The sequence below is a fragment of the Chrysemys picta genome, chromosome 7 (genome assembly GCF_011386835.1).
Source record: "Chrysemys picta bellii isolate R12L10 chromosome 7, ASM1138683v2, whole genome shotgun sequence".
NCBI lineage: Eukaryota > Metazoa > Chordata > Testudines > Emydidae > Chrysemys > Chrysemys picta.
This window is the reverse complement of record NC_088797.1, coordinates 52018922-52038547: the sequence shown is the minus strand read 5'-3', so window position 1 is coordinate 52038547 and position 19626 is coordinate 52018922. Positions and strand designations below refer to the sequence as shown.

At 49.2% G+C, this 19626-nt stretch overlaps 1 protein-coding gene and 1 long non-coding RNA gene across 4 annotated transcripts in view; one reads left to right on the top strand and one right to left on the bottom strand.

Moving 5' to 3' along the window:
* Positions 1-19626, bottom strand: part of BSN (bassoon presynaptic cytomatrix protein) — a 463393-nt gene that overhangs the window by 64280 nt on the left and 379487 nt on the right. For both annotated transcript variants that reach the window (XM_065551446.1, XM_065551445.1), the window contains exon 5: positions 10831-17685. In XM_065551446.1, coding sequence (XP_065407518.1) covers positions 10831-17685 — 6855 coding nt within the window. The remainder of the gene's footprint in view (positions 1-10830; positions 17686-19626) is intronic.
* LOC135972674 (uncharacterized) lies at positions 5473-18850 on the top strand. 2 transcript variants are annotated; one of them, XR_010589147.1, is made up of 3 exons: positions 5473-5609; positions 5967-6063; positions 15838-18850. It is a non-coding gene; the product is annotated as an uncharacterized LOC135972674 (long non-coding RNA). The 2 variants fall into 2 exon arrangements; XR_010589146.1 differs by lacking the exons at positions 5473-5609; positions 5967-6063 and adding an exon at positions 11737-11875.

Here is a 19626-nt window from a genome sequence, read left to right as displayed (position 1 = left end):
GGAACGCAATCTGGTTGTGGGGGTAATGGACAGCATCCTGGCTGACATGTTAGTGAGTAATGATTTCTTCCACAAGACTAAGACCATTAGTGTGGTGACCCGTAGCAAGAAGGAATACTGTATTGGGTCCCCGGAGGGATGGTTGAAGCCCCAGAAACTGCTATGGAGAAAGTCTCCTTGATTCCCCTGCAGCAGAAAGCAGCATTCTGCTTTCAGATAGCGGAGGGGCTGGGATGTGCTCCTCCATGCCCTAGGAGGACAGCATGCCCTCAGGGCCAAGGGTGGGGGAAATGTTGTCTGTGACTGAGGACGTTGTCCCAGTTGCTAGCTGCCGGGATTTTGCAGTTGAGCAAAGACTGACCCCACTCTAGAAAGCATAAGGAAGTATGTTCTAGAGCAGGGGTCGGTAATCTACGGCACGCGTGCCAAAGGTGGCACGTGAGCCGATTTTTGATGGCACGTGGGGCGGGCTGAGCCGCTGCCGCTCTGGGGCTTTCCCGCTGCTGGATCCTGCCAGCCGGGGTCCCACCGCAGGTCCCACTCAGTACCCACTGCTGGCCTGGGGGAAGGAACCCCAGGCTGTCAGGGGGCTGAGACCCCAGCTGGCAGGAGCCGGCAGCTGAAACCCCAGAGCGGGGGCAGGCTGAGCCGCTCAGCCCGCCGCCGCTCTGGGGTTCCCGCTGCTGGCCCCTTGCCAGCCGGGGTCCTCCCTGCTGCAGCCCCATTCAGCACCTGCTGCTGGCCTGGGTGAAGGAACCCCAGGCTAGCAACGGGCTGAGACCCTGGATGGCAGGAGCCAGTGGCCAAAACCCCAGAGGGGCGGCCGCTTAGTCGCTGCTCTGGGGTTCCGGCTGCTGGCCCCTTGCCAGCTGGGATCCCCCCCGCTGCAGCCCCACTCACCTTGTGCAGGCCTCCTGCTAGACAGGGTCCAGGCCTCCGGCCCTGCTCAGCCGCCAGCTCCACTCACCTCAGCTGCTGATCTGGGGTTCCAGCCGCTGACCTCCTGCCAGCCGGGTCGGGATCTCCAGCCTTGCTCAGCCTGCTTTCCGGCCTGGAGTCCCAGCAGGCCACCCTGGGCTCTGCTCCTGGCCTTGGATCAGTGCTCTGCAGCTTCCCCACTGTGGCCCACTGTCCCCAGCCTGCGACAGTGAGGGTTGCACACAAGGCAAGAGGGGGCGCAGCTCAGCGCCCCCATCTTAAAATTGCTGATATCAGACCACACTGCATTTGACCTTGTGCCTGCCTTCTATCACTATTTTTTTCCCCCACTGAGAGTTGAAGGGAACATTTGACAAAATGGCAGCTCCTAAGAAAGCGAAGCTAGAAGTCCGATCATTTCAGCCTGCTTGGACAGACGCATTTGGATTTATTGAAAAGAAGGACTGTGCTATTTGTGCTTTCTGTTATGAAAGTGTTTGTCGCACATCAAGTGTTCAACGACATTTTGAAATGAATCATGAGAAAACCTTTCTTGACGAAGCAGACAAGACTGAATCAAATAAAAAGGCAGTAGCAGCCTAAGAGAAGCAAAGCAGTGTTTTTAAAAGCTTAAGTGTAAGTAAAAATCAAGCTACAGAAGGAAGTTACAAGATTGCACAGTGCATTGCAAAAAACGGAAAGCCGTTTACAGATGGGGAATATATAAATGAAGTTTTTCTCAGCAGTTTGGAGATTTTGTTCAATGATTTGCCAAATAAAGATACAATCATATCTAGAATAAAAGAACTGCCCATCTCTGCCAGAACAGTTGAGAGATGCATAAGTGAAATGGCAGAAAACATTAAGGAAAAGCAGATGACTGCATTGAAAGACACAGCAGTGTTTAGTGTTGCAGTTGATGAGAGCATGGATATAAACGATGTTCCACATTTGGCAGTTGTTGCAAGATATTGTGCTTCCGATGAAATCCAAGATGAACTTTGTTGCCTAAAACCCCTGCATGGCACAACAAAGGGGGAAGATATACTGGAAAGTTTTGTAAACTTCTTTGAAGAACGAGGAGTTGACATCAGAAAAATATTTTGTGTGACAACAGACGGTGCTCCTGCCATGGTCAGAAAACAGAAGGGATTTGTAAAGTTACTTGAAGATCAGATTGGCCATCCGACAGTCAAATTTCACTGTATCATCCATCAAGAAAACCTGTGTGCTAAAATTTCTAATTCAGAGCTTAATAATGTGATGAATACAGTGGTGCGAATTGTGAATTTCCTTGTTGCTCGATCTACTTTGACTCACAAACAATTTCAAGCACTGCTAGAAGTGGGATGTGCTTATAACGACATCCCACTTCACAGCAACATTTGGTGGCTAAGTCGTGGCAAGGTTTTGGTGCGCATTGTAAACTGTTTTGATGCAATCAAGGCCTTTTTGTCGGAAAAAGAACAAAACTACCCCGAACTGGATGATGACAAATGGCTGTGTAAGCTCATGTTTCTAACTGATATCACTGCTCACCTAAACGAACTCAACCTCTGTCTCCAGGGTGCAAGGCAAACAGTTCTGGATCTTTATGAAGCCTGGAAAGCATTTGTTGTGAAACTAGCAGTTTTTTCCAGGGATATTCAAACTTCTACTTTCCGCTACTTCCAACTCATAAAAGAGCTATCGACATGTTGCACTGTCAGTGTCGATGAGATTGGAAAGCACATGCAAGAACTGGAATCAGAATTTTCTGACAGATTTCAAGATTTCCAGCGATTTGGCCCAATGCTTTCTTTTCTAATTAAACCTGAAAAGTTCAATGAAAGCGACTTGGATTTGTCTGTATTTCAGTGGATGGGTGTTGAAGATTTCGAAATGCAACTCATTCAGTTAAAAAGCTCAGAATTGTGGACATCAAAGTTTGTGGATCTGTGGAGTGCACTTGAAGCTACCGAGAGAGATCATGGGGCCTCTATTCTGACCTGCTGGACGTCCCTGCCAGTGAAATTTAACTGTTTGAAGAAAATTGTGTTTGCAATGCTTTCAGCATTTGGATCCACATAACTGTGTGAACAGGTATTTTCACACATGAAATCTGTCCTCTGTCCCTTTCGGAGCCAGTTAACAAGTGATCACTCAGAAGCCTGTATGCAGCTTAAAGTATCCAAATACGTGCCAGACATTGGAAAACTCAGCAAGGAAAAGCAAGGGCAAGGATCACACTAAACTGATAAGATCTGCATTTTAATTTAATTTTAAATAAAGCTTCTGAAACATTTTGAAAACCTTGTTTACTTTACATATAACACTAGTTTGGTTATATATTATAGACTTATAGAGAGACCTTCTAAAAAAACGTTAAAATGTATTACCAGCATGCAAAGCCTCAAATTAGAGTGTATAAATGAAGACTAGGCACACCACTGCTGAAAAGTTGCCGACCCCTGTTATAGACTTATAGAGAGACCTTCTAAAAAACGTTAAAATGTATTACTGGCACGCAAAGCCTTAAATTAGAGTGTAGAGTGTATAATTGAAGCACACCACTGCTAAAAGGTTGCCGACTCCTGTTCTAGAGGGAATCCCAGAGAGGGAGAATGGGGAGAAGTTTTTTGAAGATGGCGGGAATTTATATAGAGGGACTCCTGTGAGAAAAAACAAAAGCACTGGGCAGTCCTTTAAACAGTTGGTTGTACCCAGCCAATGCCATGGGGACTTAATGCAGCTAGCACATGATGGTCCCTTTGCTGGTCATTTGGGGGTGCAAGGAACCTATGACAGGCTGAAGAAGAATTTCTACTGGCCAGGAATACAAAAGGATGTAAAAGATTATTGCAGGTCTTGTGTATTGTGCCAGGAGACGAAAAGGCCTGTAGGACCCCAGAAAGTTCCTCTATGTCTCTTGCCTGTGATACAGGAGGCATTCCTAAGAGTAGCGATGGACATCATGGGCCCTATGCAGCGTTCCACTCGGAGAGGGAACAGGTATATCTTAGTTGTAGTGGATTTTGCCACCAGGTATCCTGAGGCAGTTGCTCTGTCTAATATTGAAGCCAAGACTGTGGTGAAGGCCCTTCTCGCTATATTCAGCAGAGTGGGTTTCCCTAAAGAAATTTTATCTGATCGAGGGTCAAATTTCATGTCACAAATTTTCAACGAACTGTGGAAGTTGTGTGGGACAAAATAACTGAAAATTGCCCCATATCACCCACAGGCCAATGGTTTAGTAGAAAGGTTCAATGGGACTCTAAAATCCATGCTGGGGAGATACATTCAGAAGAGGGGCCAAAATTGGGATGAGTTATTACCATTTCTGTTGTATGCTTACAGGGAGGTACCCCAAGAATCCACAGTTTTTTCCCCATTTTATCTTTTGTATGGAAGAAAAGTGAGGGAACCTCTCGATTTCATTAAAGATTCCTGGGAGGGAAACATTGAGGTAAAAGAAGAACTGGTAACTGAATATGTTCAGAGGTTTAGAAAAGACATGATGGAAATCATTCAAACCAATCTCCAAGACAGTCAATCCAGGCAAAAGGCGTGGTATGATAAGAATATTGTAAGCACACTTTTGAAATAGGGGATTTGATAATGGTATTAAGCCCTGCAAAAAAGTATAAAATACAAAACTCTTGGGAGGGACCCTTTGAGATAACAGAAGTGGCAAATGAGGACACATATCAAGTTAGAAAGCCCCTTGATGATGCTGTCCCACAACTTGTGCATGTGAACAGGCTGAAAGCCTATCACAACAGAGAGGCCATAGTAAACATGATCTGTTGTGTGGAAGGGGAAACTGAGGCACACCGCCTCATGGCCTTGATGGCTGGATGCAAAGAGAACTATAACACAAACTGCCATCGAGACAGTCAGTGACTAACCCTCTTGAAGGAAATTAAGGGGGCAGATGTGACACTCTGTATCTCAGGGGAACACCCTGCACCCCCATGTTCATTCTTATAATATGATTGTGTGGTATCCAATGCAAAGTTTGCCATGTCGGGTGTCTTCAGAAGGTTCATGATGCACTGATCATTGTTATTATAGTAATGTTATAGGTTGTAATTTCATGTATATAGTTATGAGGCTGAAAATCTGTCCTCATGGCTTAAAACAAGCCCATGAAAAACTCTCCAGGAACAGAGGAGCAGTTCACACCTCATCAGGGCATGTATGGGACAAACCCAGGCCAGCCTCACAGGAACAAAGGACACTGGCCTCAGCAGTAACAAAGGATCTGTTGGACTCTCGAGTGAGTCACCCCACTTCCCTGGTCAGTTTGGGACTACGATGAAGTAATACTCACCTGACCCTCCAGACAGCCTACGAGTAATGGCTGCCACAGCCATGCAGAGACATGTGTCTGAGTCACCTGGTACTGGACCCACTCCTTGGAATGCCAGTGTTCTTCCACTGGGAGACAAAGGGTTCCCACCTTACACAAGAGCTATATAAGGCAGTGGAGTGACATCATTGCGGTTCTCCTCTGCCCCTCCCTCCCCCTCCCCCCAGGAGATACTGGGAAACACCTGGAAGCAAGAACTGAACTGAACTGGAGTGAGAAGGGTTGAGCCCAAGCTGGAAGGGCATCTAACTTGTGAGTAATAATACCTGAGGTCTCAATCTGGAGACCAGTGCAGCTGCCTTTCCAGACTTTCTGTAATCTGCCTGCAACAATATCTAGGGTGAGAAATTACTATTTTGTAACCAATTTCTTTAGTGAAACAAGCTTAGTTTGCGTGTTTGGTTTTATTTGCTTAGTTATCTGCTTTGTTCTGTTTGCTATCTCTTTAACCACTTAAAATCCACCTTTTGTAGTTAACTAACTTATTTCTTGTTTATAATATAACCCAGTTTATGCAATTCATAATGGGGGTGGGGATAAGAGCTGTGCATACCTTCGTCCACATTGAGAGAGGAGGTGGATTTCATAATATACCTTTGGATCTGCACTCCAAGGGAGGTGGACACCTGAGTGCTGGGGCAAGTCCCTTAAATTGAGCCTTTCCAGAACTAATCTCAGTGTCTGTTTTGTTTTGCAGTTGGGTGTGACCCTGCCTGTGAGTTTTCTGGAGGAGGCTTAATAGCCTGGCTCAGCGAGACATAACTGGCGGGCTCAGCGGTATCTCAGCATATCAGGTAGCATCCTAAGGGGTCCAACCTGTCACAGTGGCATAGTCAAGCAGGATAGTGTGCACAACTTATTACCCTGAAACACTGGTGGTGATTTTGAGTGAGTTTTAAGTGTGGTGGCTAGAGAACAGACAAAGTGGGTACTGGTTTGTTATTTTCTGTTTGCTTATTTTTGGCAAGAGAAGTAGGGATAGGAAAAACAAAAAAATGAGTGAAAGTGAAGCTACCAAAAAGATGGAGCTCTGCAAGTTCCAGGCAGATGAGAGGGAGAGAGAACATAAGAGAGAGATGGAATTTAAATAGATGGAAATTGAGGCAGAAGCAGCCAGACAGAAGGCTGACCATGAGAGAGCCATGGAGATCCAGAAGCAAGCCCAGGAGTTGAAAGACAAAGAAATTGAGGCCCAGAAGCAAGCCATGAAACTGAGAGACAAAGAAATGAAGCATGAACTGGCTGTAATGGAGTGGAGGAGACAGAACCCCCCCATCAGGGGGCTCCACCTCTCCAAAAATCCACAAGTGGGAGCAGTTGTGTCCAGCATACAAAGAATCTGGTGACATTGCTGAATATTTCATCACCTTTGAGAGACTGTGTATGCTCCATGTGATTCTTGAGGATCAGACACTTCAGTTGCACTGACCACTTCAGTTGCAAAATTGACTGGGAGAGCTCTGGATATATTCAATCAGATGTCAATGCCAGCTATAGTAAATTTAAGGACTTGGTTTTGAAACAGTTTCAGATTACATCTGAAACTCTCCTAGAGTAAAATGTAGAAGCCTTAAGAGAGGGGCTGGATTAAGTAATGTGGCTCATGTGAACCAAATGAGAGATCTACTGGATAAGTGGGTGAGGGGGAAAGGTATTACTAGCTTTGAAGGAATGTGTGATTTGGTTGCTCAGGAATAGTTCCTGAATATGTCTAGTGATCATGTAAAACAGTGTTTATGGGATAAAAAGGTATAGACGGTCGATGAACTTGCAGTTTTTGCAGATATATTTGAGCAATCCCAAGAACGTAGTAGGAATAAATCACAGGCAGAGGGGTTAAAGTTTGGTGAGAAGCAAGGTCCCTGTTTTACCTCTGTGAAGACAGAGGGTGGATGGAAGGCTGGACACTCACCTCCACAAGTTCACTCCTCCAGTCCTCATCCCAAATCTCCTGTAAAAGCAGAAGAGCCCAGGAGGTGCTATCATTGTAATTCCACTGAGCACCTGAGGAATAAATGCCCTGTGCTGAGTGGGAACAGGCAGCAGGAAACTCATGGAAATGCTGCTATCCAGAGCAGTGGGACACCTCAAGCAGTTGCCACTTATACAGCATTTGTAAAGGTTGCCACTGCACAGCCAGGCAAAAAGCACCTAAAGGCTATCAAAGTAAATGGCAGAGAACTCCCTGCATGGAGAGATACGGGTGCAGAAATTTCTGTGGTCAGGAGAGACCTGGTTCAGGAGAAAGACGTACTGCCAGGACAGATGGCAGAGCTTTTGTTAGTAGGTGGTCACAAAATCCTTGTGCCTTTGGTTAAAGTGCACATGGAAACTGAGGATTTGCAAGCCAAATCAACTGTCGCTGAGGTCTCTCAGAATCCTACACAAATTATTCTTGGAAATGACTTTTTTAATGTGACTAGGGCTGTCTGGGGTCTGTCAGTGGCAAGCATGAATCTTGTGCTGAAGCCCCAGAGGGAAAAAGTGAAGTCACAGAAACTGCTGGGGAAATGGGAGAGTGTCTCTTTAATTCCTCTACAGCAGTGGAACACTTTCTGCTGACAAGGGTGGGTGTGGTTGAGGCCAGATCTTACCCAGAGGCTGCAGACAGGCTTTTCTTTAGGGTGTTTTGCCTGATGGTAGGGAGTCTGTCCAGGTTGCTGGCTGCCAGGAAGTGGCAGTTAAACAAGGAACCAAACTCACTATAGAATGCATAGGAAAATGTGTCCTAGAAGAAAGCCCAGAGAAAGGGGGTAAAATCCTGGGAACCACTGCAGTGGTTAAGGATTCCATGGGCTCTGTAACTGGAGGCAAACCCAAGTCAAAGAAGGAGGAGGGTACAATATTTACCAATGAAAGATCTGTTCTAGCTGTGAGCCCACAGCTGAACAGGGACAGGGGTGTGCGCCTTAGAGCGGGGCCCAGAGAAGGGAGTGTCTTCCCCCTTATTACAGGGAAGAGTTTGCCCAGGAGAAATTTGCTGGATCTGGATCTGCATCTGCACTCCCAGGCACCTCACCTGTGGCTCAGGTTTTAAGAGGGAACCATACAGCTGACCTTTGGGGTCTTGGAAAATTTTTTGAAGGAGAAAGTAGTTAAGGACCTTGAGGTCAATGCCAATTGGGACAAATTACAACACGGTTTTACGAAAGGTAGATCGTGCCAAACCAACCTGATCTCCTTCTTTGAGAAAGTAACAGATTTTTTAGATAAAGGAAATGCGGTGGATCTAATATACCTCGATTTCAGTAAAGCATTTGATATGGTACCACATGAGGAATTATTGGTTAAATTGGAAAAGATGGGGATCGATATGAAAATCCAGAGGTGGATAAAGAACTGGTTAAAGGGGAGACTGCAGCGGGTCGTACTGAAAGGTGAACTGTCAGGTTGGAGGGAGGTTACCAGTGGAGTTCCTCAAGGTTCGTTTTTGGGTCCGATTTTATTTAATCTATTCATTACTGACCTCGGAACCTAATGTAGGAGTGGGCTGATAAAGTTTGCGGATGACACAAAGTTGGGAGGTATTGCCAATTTGGAGAAGGATCAGGATATCCTGCAGGGAGATTTGGATGACCTTGTAAACTGGAGTAATAGTAATAGGATGAAATTTAATAGTGAGAAGTGTAAGGTTATGCATTTAGGGATGACTAACAAGAATTTTAGTTATAAGCTGGGGACGCATCGGTTGGAAGTAACGGAAAAGGAGAAGGACCTCGGAGTCCTGGTTGATCGCAGGATGACTATGAGTCGACAATGTGACATGGCCGTGAAAAAAGCTAATGTGGTCTTGGGATGCATTAGGCGAGATATTTCTAGTAGGGATAAGAGGTGCTGGTTCCGTTATACAAGGCACTGGTGAGACCTCATTTGGAGTACTGTGTGCAGTTCTGGTCTCCCATGTTTAAAAAGGATGAAATCAAACTGGAACAGGTACAAAGAAGGGCCACTAGGATGATCCGAGGAATGGAAAATCTGTCGTATGAAAGGAGACTTGAGGAGCTCGGTTTGTTTACCTTAACCAAAAGAAGGCTGAGGGGGGATATGATTGCTCTCTTTAAATATATCAGAGGGATAAATACCAGGGAGGGAGAGGAATTATTTCAGCTCAGTACTAATGTGGACACGAGAACAAATGGATATAAACTGGCCGTCGGGAAGTTTAGGCTTGAAATTAGACGAAGGTTTCTAACCATCAGAGGGGTGAAGTTTTGGAACAGCCTTCCGAGGGAAACAGTGGGGGCGAAAGACCTCTCTGGCTTTAAGATTAAGCTTGATAAGTTTATGGTGGGAATGGTTTGATGGGATAAAGTGATTTTAGTCAATAGGTCAATAACGTGCCATCGCTAGTAATTAGTAACAAAGGTCAATGATGGGATATTAAAAGTTACTACAGAGAACTTTTTCCAGAGGGTCTGGCTAGAGAATCTTGCCCGCATGCTCGGGGTTCAGCTGATCGCCATATTTGGGGTCGGGAAAGAATTTTCCTCCAGGGTAGATTGGCAGAGGCCCTGGAGGTTTTTCGCCTTCCTCCACAGCATGGGGCGGGGGTCGCTTGCTGGAGGATTCTCAGCGATTTGAAGTCTTTAAATCATGATTTGGGGACTTCAACAGCTGAGTCAAGGGAGAGAATTCTTCCAGGAGTGGGTGGGTCAGCTTTTGTGGCCCGCATCATGCGGGAGGTCAGACTAGATGATCATAATGGTCCATTCTGACCTTAGAGTCTATGAGTCTATGAATCTATGAGGGTGACTGAGAGTACCCCAATCCAGGTCCCACTGTTGCAAAATGTTTTTCCTGTTGTACTTGTGAAAACTAACTCTGTTCCTTAAAGGGAGGGGGTGTCTTCCAAGCATTCAGGTGAGATCACTTTAACCGTGCTCTTTCCCTTCCCTTCCCTCCCCACTGCCTCCAAGCCCTCTACATGGGGCAGTGAGGGTGGGAATGGAGGCCCTCTGGGCTCCCTGTTATTGCCCTGACACAGGCCCCTCCCTGGCTTGTGCAGCCCCAGCAGGAAGCAGCAGGCAACTGCCTCCATGTATCTGCAGGAGATGGCTGCGTGGGGGAGCATACTGGGTCAGTAGCTGCTAATGAAGCAGCTTTGTTCCCTGCTTCAGACAGGTGTAATAATGTTCCCCGGAGCAGGTGCGAAGGCCCAGCAGAAGCTCCCTCAGGCTCTCAAAGGGGAACCACTAGACAGTGTGGGCACGCATGCTGAACAGAGGGCAGGGCTTCAGCACCTGGGACCTGGGCCCATCCGCTGGATACAACCACCCCAAGGCTAACCCTGGGGGGAATGCTGCCTCTTTTCTAACACACCCATACCTGCTAGTGGGGCCAGATCGCACTGAGTACAAGGGTACAGTCAGACAGTCTCACTCATGACTCATCTGAGCAATGGAAAAGCAGCCTGCTCTCAGAGCTGAAGGTCTGCTCTCCCTGTCTGTTGCAGCTCTCTAACATACTGACACTGCAGTGAGACATGCTGGATGAAATATTACTGGGAATTCACAGCAGCATGTGCATCTCCAGCTCACAAGTCATGCAAGCATCTCTCTTACCTGGCTGCCTTGGAGTAAAGGGTGCTGGTATATGGAGAACCTGTCCTTCCCAGACTCCTCTGAGGTTGGGCTGGTGGGCTTGGGGTCAGAGAAGGATCTCTGCATGGTTTTGATGGGGCGAGGCAGGGTCTGCTGGCGCTGGATAGATTCAGCTGTAAAGTGCTTCTGTGGTGTCACGTGGGCCTTGTTAAGTCTTTCAGTGGTAGTGAAGGAGGACTCCAATAGCCGATGGGGTGAAAGAGGAGAGACGGGGGAGTAGAGTACCTGGGGAGATTTGGGGGGTTGGCAAGTCACTAGCTGAGAAAGGGACTCTGTGGGCAAATGTGACTGGTACCCGATTTCCAGAGGATCGGGCTTCTTCTTCTCAAACTTGCCAAGGGTCTGCTGCCGGATGGCACGTGGGTCCAGGGGGCCTGTGCTCACCAGCTGGAGGTTGGAGGAGTAGGGCATTACGGTTGTAGGCACAGTGAGCTGGGGGACCACGACACCTGGCTGCAGCTGTGCTTCCAGCTCAGTCTGGCAGGCCAGGCTCTCCCCTCGCTGGGTCTTCTCTGGCGCAGAGATATACTTCACGATCTCCACCTTGGGGTCAGGGGTGGTAATGTGGATGGAGGGTGACACGCGGGGCAGCTGGTCAGGCTCAGTCTGTACAGAGCAGTCACTGCTGGTCTGGATGCCTATGCTGGCCATGCCTTTGGAGGAGGAGTCTTGCTTGCTCTCAGCACTGGAGTCTGAGTGCCGGGAGAAACGGGATCGCCGACGACGCACCGGCTGCTCCCACTCAGCATTGTCCTCCTCGTCAGTCTGCACGCTGCAGTCAGTGCTGCGCCGGGAGCGGCGGCGCCGGGACAGGAAGTAGCGCTCCTCACTGTCCTCTTCATCAGTCTGCACGCTGCTGTCCGTGATCTTCTTCACCACGTAGGGCTCGTGGGGGGTCTCTTTGTCATAGGCGTCCCGCAGGCGCGGCATGGAGTTCCTCTTCTTTATCCCCCGGCTAGCTTCCCACTGCTCCTCGGGCTGCAGGGACATTTCAGAGGCAGAGTTGGTGAGTGGGCGCTGGAGCCCGGGGTAGCGGGACGGTGCTGGCCCTTCCTGCCCTGGGGCTGCAGGAGCCATGAGGGGCTGGTTCAGGGGGGGCCAGTACTGTCCATTTTGGGCCAGGGTCCTTTGCATTTCCATGGCTATCTCGGACACAGCCTGGGGAGGGATCCTTCCTGTGGGGTCACACACAGGGGGGAAGGTGCTTTTCTGCCTCTTCTGCTCCTCTAGCTGCTGTTGCAGCTGTTGCTGCAGCTGCTGAATCTGCTCCAGCTGCAGGCGTTGCTGTGCCAGCTGCTCTCTCTGCAGGGCAAACTGGGCCTGGCGCTCTTCTTGCTGCTGCTGCAGGACCTGGTGCTTTATGGACTGCAGCTCCTGGATTTCCCTGTGCACCAGCATCTGCTCCTTCTCTCTGTGCCGCTGAAGCTCCACACGCTCCCTCTCCAGCTCCTCGTGCAGCCTCAGCTGCCTCAGTTTCTCCAGCTCCACTCTCTCCCTCTCAATCTGGAGGATCTGCTCCTGCTGCTTTCTCTGGCGCTCCTCTTCCTTCTCCTTCTCCTCTCGCTCTGTGCTGCCTTTGCTGGGGACGCTGGCCTGGGATACCTCGGCCTGCTGGGTTTGGACTGGGGGTGGTGGCTGCTGCTGAGGCTGACTAGTCTCTTTCGAGGCACTCTGCATGCCAGCAGCTGCCACGGGCACCTCCTCTCGAGCACCAGTTCCTGTCTGCTCAGGTCTTTGCAGGTTCACTATAGTAGGAGCTGGTGCTTTGGCAGCAGACACTGGGCTAACATTGCTTGCAGCAGTGCTGGCTGCAGTGGTGCTAACAGGCTTCCCCAAGTACATGGGCATTTCCATCACTGATGTTGTAGAAACAGACGGGAACCTGCTAGGAGCTGAATAACGATACAGGCCTTGGGCAGCAAGGGGAACCCTCGGGGTAACTAGAGGCACTCTGGTCAGGCTGGCCAGAGGGACCGCTGTGATATTGCCTGGGGCGTAGGGTCGATATAAACCTCGGAGCATTGGCCGCAGCACAGAAGCTGGCTGGGTGGTGATAGGAAGGGTGGATGCTATGGGAGTATTTATTGTGGAATAAATCATGCCATCTGCAGCCCGCACCGTGGCTGTGGAAGGGAAGATCTGCCTGACAGCTCCCAGCCGGGCACCAGAGAGACTGTACTGTGCTAGGTTCCCAAAGCCCTGGCGTGTCTCCGGGAAGTTGAGATTGTACATCATGTTCGGTTTGATGGCAGAAATGCCTTGTGGTGCTGAGACACCACTGCCCCCTGCTGGCCCATACTGCAGGAGGTCAGGGCTGTTTGAGTGCCTAGCCCCATACTGGTCCATGGAATTGAGTGCTGCGCACATGCGGCTGATTTCCCGAGCTGTGGTGGCACTGTACTGGGCCAGACTGGATTCCTGGAAATTTGCCAGGTCTCCTCTAGGTGAGTACTTGTAATCGGAGTAGATATTGGAGGCTGAGCTGTACCGTCTCATTGGGAGAGGGCGGCTTAACAAGTCTGTGGGCTGCCCGAGGTCAGAGAACGAGCCGTACTGCATTCCCTGACCCAGGTAGCCCCCCTCAGTGAAGTTGATGCTGTAGGAATGTTTCATTGTGGTCAAATCCACAGCAGAGTCTCCTGCAGGGGAGTGGAAAGGCTGCTCCCCCTTTGGGGGGTAATAGTTCAGACCAATTTCCGACAGATTTGTATCTGACATGGATGAATACAGTCTCCCAAACAGGCCTTGTGGGTAGAACCGGTGCTCCTCGTACAGGCTGGGAGCTGGGCCTGTTTGCTCTCTGTAGGGATATGTTTCCGGCAGGTCTGGCTCTCTGTTTCCATAGTACTGGATGCTTGGTTTGCCAGTTTGAGCAGCATCCCCAACGTTCTTCTCTGGGATCTTGGGGGAGGGGTTGAAGGTACCTGTGCAGCTGCTGCTGAAGGGGAATTTGTACACTACATCACAGCATGCCACCTGGCTTTCAGGCTTTATTCCAGTGAGATCCAATGCACTGGCTGGTGGTGGTTCTTTGATCAGCTTTGTTACTGGGCCTGCTGCTATCTCATTCATCTGCACCATCATGGCTTGGGACTTTTTGCCTCCCAGGTTGATTGAAGGACTCTGGGTTTTCAGTCCCACTGGCACCCCTCTATAGAGGTCTGTGCTTTGGTCCTGAAGAACTGGCCTTGGACTGGTGCTGATACTAACAGTGCTCTGGACACTGCTAGTCTGAGTGATTAGCACATCTTTCTTCACCAAGGACATCATCTGGTTAGGCAAATTATATCTTGCAAATTTGGTTTGCTGAGGACTAGCCACTTCTGGCTTTGCGATTGGTGTAGAAATGTCAATGCTGTTCATGGTCCCTCGGAAGGTGCCAGTCTGAACTGCTTGCTCTACCTGCTTAACATGAGTCAGACAGATTGGACTTCCTGCCCCTTGCCCAAAGTCCATCCTGTTCTGGAAAGGATCTCCATAGACCACAGGCTGCTTGGGTTGTGACACGAGCATGGAAGAGGCAACAGTTATGCTGACTGTAGTGGTTGTGCCTATAATAGCATGGGGTTGTTCTTGAGCATTGAGGTTAATGATTAAGGGTTGGACGGTTGTGGATTGCCTACTTGGGGTCTGTTCCAGAGTGAGGCAATATTTTCTGCTCTCCGTAGCTAGGGAAGTGAGATCCATGCCTTGGTCTGTTATGATGATTGGGGCTGACTTTATAGCAGTCCGTAAGTCCACAGCATTAGTGGTTGGTGGCTTGGGTCCAGGTTCTACCCTGGATGTGCCAGGGATTGATGATATTCTACACAAGGAGATGTTTTCTGCAGGCAGGGGCCCCCAGCTGTACACACCAGCAATGCTGTCAGCAGCAGAAGTGGCATGCCCTTTCTGAAGCATGGCACTGGCAGCAGAGGCTCTTTCTATCATTGACTGTGTCTTAGCATAAGTGGACTGCAGCTGCTCCTGCTGAAGCTGTGCTGTGCTGACTGCTGTCTGACTGTAGCTATGCATTGTCTGCTGGCGGCTCAGCCGGGTGGGAGAGGAGGCTGGGGAGGTGGAGGAGCACACACTTGTTAGCTTGGTTTGGCTAGATGCATCTGATGCTAATGTGATGACCATAAATGGAGCTTCTTGTGATGACTGCTGCCTAGCAAGGCGAGGAGAGCTCGCATGATGGGGTGTCTGGGTCTCTTGAGCAACCATTGGAGAGGACGTTGATGCACTAGTGGTAGTGGGGATATCATAGGAGAAAACTGTGCTTTGCGTTTGAGTGGAAAACTCTGCAGTTGCCTTACTGGATGGCTGCCCTGCTTTTGGAGCAGAATGAGTGGAACTTTGAAGAGACATTGGGGAAAGCGGGGGGCTAGAGCTTTGGAAGTAGGAATACATTTTAGATGACACAGGGACATTGGTCTTGATCTCATTCTTACTTTGGAGCTTCTCTCTTGATGATGCTCCACTGAGCTCAGCAGCACTCTGGCTCCTGGAGCCGTCCTCTGTCTGAGAGCTATAATTCGTGGTGCCCTTCATCTGACTGTAGCTTCTGCTAGGGGCCGATACAGGTGTTACATCTGAGCCACTCAGAGATGGAGAACTGTAGATTTGTGGAGTACTTGCTGGGCTGGAAACAACAGTTGTGACTGTGCTGGAACCTCTGCTGTAAGTATAGGGAGCTGTCATAACCTTGGGAGCTGAGCTGGGTGCTGTCGGTGAGCTGTGAAGCTTTGGGTGATCATGCCCCTCTTTTGCAAAATGCTGAGTGACTCGAACATCAGGAATTACCCTGCCTGTGCTGCCTTCGGAGGAAGAAAACGAGACAGGAGCCGATAACTGGGTGGGGCTTGTTCCTGGTGTGAGTGGACCGCTGTTTTGCTTCATCATATCAGCATAAGCGCTCTCAGCATTCAGAAACTGCTTTTCCTGATATGTTTCTTCTCTCCCTTTCTTCTTTTTCTCCTCTTCTAGGGACAGATCAAACGAGGAGGACTGGTGCATCCTGGAAATGCTCTGTGACGTCTGCAAGATTTCCTCATACACTGCTCCTGGCTCTGAAAGTTCATGCTGGAAGTCAGATGGACAGGAGTCCAGATGCCCGTTATCGTAGCTGTACTCATCTATGTACTGGTATTCAAAACTGCTCTGGCCTTCTGCACTGTGGTACCCTACCTGTTGGTAGGCATTGCTGTAGGCACTTTGCTGGGACTGTTGGACTTGTTGCTTTTGGAACAGTTCAGCCTTCCTCATCATCTCTTCATAGGCTTCTTCTGCACTTTTCAGGGGCTTACTGGAGGGGTAATGGGAGCTGCTGTTTGTTTTTTCTGTTGGGGAGTAGAGGGACATGAATGTTGGCAGGTTGTACTCACTGCCAGACTTGTAGAGCTTGGAGGCTATGACATCAAAGCCCTCTGCCTCTGAATCGATGGAGGGCGAGTACTCTGAGCAGGAGGACCTGTGCAGCTCTTCCATCTCTGCTGCCTGGCGCAACTCCTCAGTGGGCGAAGCATCTTCAATGGGAGACAGGTTACTGGGTGGGGTTTTGGATCTCTCTCTCCTCCTCTGCGCCCTCAACTCTTCTTTGTCCCGTTTAGTCTTGCGTGCAGTGCTTCGGATGCGCTGCTGCTCCACCTCTCGCATCTTCTCCTGCTCCCGCAAGAGCTCCTCTTCCTCACGCAGTTCGTCCTCTTCTGACGAATCCTCTATGGTTGGCAGCAAAGGACCATGGGAGCGATGCCGAGCTTTGCGCTGCTGCTTCACCTCTTCCAGTCGCTGCCGCCGGCTAGGACTGCTGTCGCTGTCCTCCTCCAGAGACGAGAGGGATGTAGGGGAGGTGCCCGATGTGTAGCTGGGTGTAGTTGCTGGCAAGGTGGAGGAATATTCCCCCCTTGACCGTTCCTCTGGGGAGCCCGTCAGACTTTCCATCTCCAGCTCTGGCTCTCTGTCCAGGCTAATGTCTGCATCCTGGCTAAGCTCCATGTCCCTGCTGTAGTTGCTCGTGCTATTTAACTCAATGGTTTTGAAGCGCCGCAGTCCCCCCTGGGATGTGGTCACATCCTCCCCCTCGATAGCTTCCAGCTCTTTCCTCTCCTCCTCATACATACCAGTGGAGACGTGAGGCAGGCGCCTCTTGGATGAGGTTGGCTGTTTACTTTTCTCCAGATCAGGCTTGTGCCCGCTTTTTGTTACACTGTATTTCACGTGACTGTACTCTTCTTCCTCCTCCTCCAGATTGTCCTCTTCGGCACTCATCTCCAGGATCTGCCTCCTCATGAACTCCTCATCAGTCATCTCTGTCTCCCTGCCTTTCGGCCTGCCGGGCAGTGGGGAGACCCCCCCTTCGCTGCTGTCCTCCACATAGTCATGGCGCAGCTTGCTGCCAAAGTCGTCAGACGACTCCACACTCTCTCTTTGATCCCTCTGGTTCTCCCATTCCAGAGAGTCTTCATCTTCTTCCATGATGTCTTCCAGCTCCTCATCAGAATCAAAGGCTTCGGGGGTGATAGAAAGGGACCGAGGCCTCTGCCTCTGTCGCTGTTCTTCCCGTAACTCATGATACATTTTCCCTCTGTTGCTCTGCTCTTGGGAAATGCCCTTTGACTCCAGCAAGGGGCGCACACTGCTCTCCAGTTTGGTAAGTTCAGAAGGACTGGCAGGGCTTTGGTCTTCCAGGCCAGTGCCATTCAGCTGCTCTTCTTCCTGCTGCACCAAGCCAGTGATCTCACTCTGGGAGCTGGAGATACCATCTGATGAGTAGCCAGTGTCACTCAGGCTTTGGGGGCTGCGGGACAGGTCATGGGGATAAGACTTGCTTGTCTCCTGCAAGGAAGAGAAAAGAGATATTAGACCACGGACCCAAGGAGGGGAAATGATGTCACTTCCTGGTAGCCTTGCAGTGAAATGGGCAGGAATGTGGAGTCATGCTGGTGTCAGAATTCACAGCAGGGAAGCTGGAAACAACCTCTGGAGTGGGTGGCAGTGCCCTCAAAGCCCCGTGGCAGTCCTGAGTTCTAGTCCCTCTCCCCTCACCTAAGGCCAGGCTCCTCAACATGGGGATAACCCCTTCAGATGAACTGAGCAAGACAATGGACTCCTGCCAGATGCCAGACCTCAAGGCATGCAGAATTAAATGCAAGCCACAGCCCTCTCTCTTGCGGACCCAGCATGGCTTATGTATATTGTGACACTGCACCCTATAGTCCTCATAGTGATATGATTATGGCATAATTATGATGCATTTTGTCCAAGATGGGTCATGTGAGGTGTCATTGGAAAAGTTATGAATTGCTGAATATGATTATCCTATTTGTGTGCATGTATCATTTTTGTATCTGAAGTTAAGATTGACTATGTATCTGTATTTCAAATATGCTTACTGTGGGTGACACCCACAGCTAGCCTTTCAGGTACAACAATGAAGAAGCTAGACAGTGCTAATGGCTCATCAACAAAGACAATGGACCATGGAAGAGCTTAGCCTTCCTGTGAACATTTCAGCCAGCCTATGGATAATGGCTGCTATGACTCAGCAAGGCATGCAAGGGCATGTGACCAGACCACATGACACTGAACTCCATTTTGGTACCTATATTTTCCCACAAACTGGGCTGGGGACTTAACTTGAAACAAAGAGTTCCTGCCATTTGGAAAACTATATAAGGCGGGGAGTGACATAATCTTGAGGCCTCATTCCCCACACAAGAGAACTTCTGGAACACCCGAGAAACAAAGACTGAACTGGGGGAAGTGCTGGTCCCAGGCTAAAGGGATTTCTAGCCTGTGTATGGAAACTTGGTGGACTGTTTGTATCATCAGTCAGGGAGAGAAATAGATAATATTTGAATTAACAATCTAGTATGTTTAGGCTTAGTTTATGTTTTTGTTTATTTGCTATGTAATCTGCTTTGAACTGTTTGCTATCACTTATAATCACTTAAAATCTATCTTTCTGTAGTTAATAAACTTGTTTTATGTTTTATTTTAACCAGTGTGTTTTGAGTAAAGTGTCTGGGGAAAATCTTAGCTCTATGAACAAAGGCTGTTGAGTATCTTTCCCACATTGAGGGGGAAGTGAATATATAAATGAGCTTACATTGTACAGACCCCTGTGCAGTGCAAGATGGTATAATTCTGGGTTTATGCTCCAGCAAGGGGGCAAGGCTGGGGAGCTGGGAAATTGGCTGTTGTATCCTGTCTGTCCTTGAGTGGCTTAGTTAAAGCACTCAGGTGGCTCAGTTGGGTGTGTGGTGCAATTTGCTGTTGTGTTGGGTGAAAAGGGCCTGGAGAAGTTGGCTGAATCACCAGAAAAGCAGTGTGAGAGAGGCCTGCCCAGCTGTGGGGTTGGGGCACAGTGGTTCCCACAGCTCCCAGACTGCACCCTGGGGGTGACAACCCATCACATACGTTTCTACTCCTGCTGCTCCTTGGAGTGACAGAGCACAGAGGTCCATGGCTACTCTCACCATCAATGGAAAAGTATGCCGTTGACAGAAAATTGTAATTCACGTTAAGAGCTCCCAGGTTTTGCTCAGTATTCCCCCTCCATCTTCTCCTGGTTGGCCACAAGGTCAGACATCACAAGGCCATCCTTCCAGGGGATGCTCAGCTGATCTGTCTCCCGTCATCCTAACTACAGCCCTGCTCACTGAGCTTGCTGGGGTACACTGACTGAAAAAATAACATTAGCCAGCCTCACGTCAATGGGAAAGGAAGAGACAGTCTTACGGTTCCACTTGTGGAAGACATTTGGATACTGCTGTG